The sequence below is a fragment of the Triticum aestivum genome, chromosome 3D (assembly GCF_018294505.1).
Source record: "Triticum aestivum cultivar Chinese Spring chromosome 3D, IWGSC CS RefSeq v2.1, whole genome shotgun sequence".
NCBI classification, from domain to species: domain Eukaryota; kingdom Viridiplantae; phylum Streptophyta; class Magnoliopsida; order Poales; family Poaceae; genus Triticum; species Triticum aestivum.
This window is the reverse complement of record NC_057802.1, coordinates 171,500,814-171,503,943: the sequence shown is the minus strand read 5'-3', so window position 1 is coordinate 171,503,943 and position 3,130 is coordinate 171,500,814. Positions and strand designations below refer to the sequence as shown.

Below are 3,130 nucleotides of genomic sequence, written 5' to 3'. Positions count from 1 at the left end.
TTTTTTCACGAGCACGATATATTTGATTGAATTCTCCCAAAGCAATCCATTTGATGTCGTTTGGTGGCTTATGAGAGATGAGCTCAGAGAAGAAATCGTCTTTGCGAGATGCAACCGTTGGGCAGTAAATTTGAAGCTAGTATTCGTTTCCTTTTCTTGTAAAAGAGCAGAAAGACGGAACTCAGAAGCAATTATACACCTGTGACCGTGGCAGATTGGTCATCCCATAATAACAGTGGGATTACCCCTCAGGTAGCAACGACCAGCCTTGAGCGAAGTTTCTTAGGAAAGATTGTGAAGCACTCCACTCTTAGCAACGAGGGTGAGCAATCAGGGCTCAATAGACTCGATGCACGCAATGCCTGGCCCAGTTCTTTTGAGCGGATTATGGAGAACCTCGTCTGGAAAATCTTAAGCCAAAAGAACATGATTCCCTCTCCAAAATCTTGAGAGGATTCTGTAGATTCCTAGCGCAATCCTCCAAAATAATTGGATTTTCCCGAAATCTCAGGATTTTAGATAGTCCCTCGAAAGAAAATGTTTGGAGTTAACAGAGTGCCCTTATTGCAGTAGGTTATTACGAAATGTCACCGAGCCATGCAAAACAGATACAAAAGATAACGAAAGCGCATGGACCTCGATGACCGATATTTCGCTGAGCTCCAACTCGAGCAGGGCCATCGCTAGGGTTCCAGTGCCGCCGCCGGCCCACCTCGCCGTCTCGGACCTCGCCGCTGCCAGCCAGGTCATCGCCGCCACTGGTCCAGACTCCCGCCGCAGCCCATCTTCCTCCGCCACCCCTATGCCATCCGCCACCGCCGGGACTTCGAACATCCAAACAGGTTGGATACTAACAGCATACAAAGGGTAACGATACCATGTACTCCCTCCGTTCCTAAATACTTGTCTTTCTAGGCATTTTAAATGACTATCACATACGAATGTATGTAGACATATTTTAGAGTGTAGATTCACTCATTTTACTCCGTATGTAGTCACTTGTTGAAATGCCTATAAAGACAAGTATTTAGGAACAGAGGGGGTAGTAGATTTCCAACAACATCTACGGATTGGGAGATATGAGATATTCAACCATCGTCATTCTTCTTTGTGAAATGTCATCGAAAGAGCGTTTGGTGTTCTCAAGATGAAATGGCGAATTCTCGAAGGCATACCTGGGTATAAACTCGAGACCCAAAAGATGATTGTCATTGCATGCATGTATCTTCATAATTGGATTCGTGATAGCAAGTTACGTGATGAGCATTTTAGCAAGTTTGACAACGACGCATATGTCCAACCTCCATTGCCGTTTACAGGCGCCAACAATATACCACCAGAAGATGATGATGGCACCATGAACACAACACGCGAGGCAATTGCTGCTACTCTCATACCTTGAGATTGTTCGTTCTATTTTTAGTTCACACCCACACATTTGTAACGAACAAAACTTTAAAACCATTGTATTTGTAATATTTGGCGCTTTATGATATTCATAAATCACTTTCGTGCTCATATTCAACAATATACTGTTTGAAATAATAAAGTGTTAACAATTCATCAAACAATTTATGTCTAAGGATACTATACACACATTTAAACGCACAACTCAATCCACAATCTTAAACTCAAATCTCAGAAAAGAACTCGACCGTTGATTATGTGGAAAGCAGATCCTGAGAGAATTTGTTTAGTTCTGCAGAATCCCGCCGGAAAAGAACTCGGCCATAAACATGCGAAGAACAAGGAGGAACACACGCGCCATACGGCTTGCCGTCACAACTCAAAATGTCCAGGTCCAGCAGCCGGTGGCCGGAACAGCGGAAGCAAAAAAAAAAAAAAAAAAGCGAACGAAGCAGTAGCGGAAGACAAATCAACGTCAGAAAGCGTAAAGTGAAGCTACGGGCCTACGGCGCGGCACGCGGCCGCGTCGACAGCTCGCCGTGCGCGTAGGCACGGGTGGTGGTGATGGTCGCGTGCGCGCGAACCAACCTAGCTGTAACTAGTAGTACCAGATCTGGTGACGAGCAGCTGCCTAGCTAGGCCGGCGCGCACTGATCTCGCGGCCGCGGCGGCCGTGGTGGCCACTGTCACGGCCTCACGGGTGCGGACCCTCCGGGTTGTGCCGACCATTGGCGCCATACCGGGGATAGTCCTCGATGTCGACCTCCATCACCACCCTCACCGGTCCTCGCCCTCGCCCTTGCTCCTGCACGGTGGTCACCGTGAACCCGGGCGCTGCCTCCTCCTCCTGCATATAGACCACGGATGAAACAGAAAAGGTTCATCTCCACTCCAGTTTTGCTATGTGCATCAGCAACTATCTAAAACGGCAACTAATTAATCGGCGGGGATGGAGAGAGGCGCAAGGCAAACCTGTGACTCGGCCTTGTCCAGCGCAGTTGCCGCTCCATCCTTCCGGCCAGGGTCAGTCCTCGCTGCAAGGATTGATGAAGCGACTGATCTGTAAAACAACCCCTCGCACCAAGCAAGAACAGAGGCCGGTGCTCGCGTAGTTAGCGTACGTACCTGCAGAAGCCGCGGCGCCGAGGCGAGCAAGGCAGCAGAGGGAGAGGAGCACCAGGAGCGCCGCGATGAGGCGCCGTTGTCGTTGCTGCTGCCGCGGCTGCGCCATCACATTGCCGAGCGCCACCGAACCAGGAATCCTCTCTCTCTCTCTCTCTCTCTTGCGCGCACGCGCGTGTGAATGAAGACAGAGATGTGTTGTGCTTCTTTGCTTGGCTTCTCCTCTTGGCCGATTTGACTTGTGCACAGTGGCCGCTTTATACAGAGAGCGTCGGCTCATACGTGCGCGCGTGCGACGAGTAGCGAGTGGGGGCATCTGTGGGTGGCGGTGCGGCCCTTCCCTCCCGCAGCGGCAAACGGCCTCTACGTTACCGACGAAACCGCAAACGTTCAAAGAGCCGTCTGGATAGATTGGTGGGCAATACGAAAACGCAAATGTTTCCGGTTTGACTGTGGATACACTGTTCACACGGAGCGAAGGGGTCCGTCCGGTCAACCGCCGCCTTATTTATCGCCTCTTTTGCTCTGCGCGCTGTCGGGCAGTCGCACGACTTTTGTTGGCATATGCCCAGATTCCGGGTGCGCGCCAGCCACGGCCCTC

General features: G+C 50.5%; 1 protein-coding gene across 1 annotated transcript; it reads right to left on the bottom strand.

Moving 5' to 3' along the window:
- Window positions 1-1,641: 1,641 nt before the first annotated feature.
- On the bottom strand, window positions 1,642-2,798 carry LOC123074449 (uncharacterized). Its single transcript, XM_044497295.1, has 3 exons — window positions 2,533-2,798; window positions 2,380-2,441; window positions 1,642-2,254 (listed from the first exon to the last, which is right to left on the bottom strand). The coding sequence occupies exons 1-3, from the start codon at window positions 2,636-2,638 to the stop codon at window positions 2,102-2,104; spliced, it is 321 nt and encodes a 106-aa protein (XP_044353230.1). The 5' UTR covers window positions 2,639-2,798; the 3' UTR covers window positions 1,642-2,101.
- Between the last annotated feature and the right edge of the window lie 332 nt (window positions 2,799-3,130).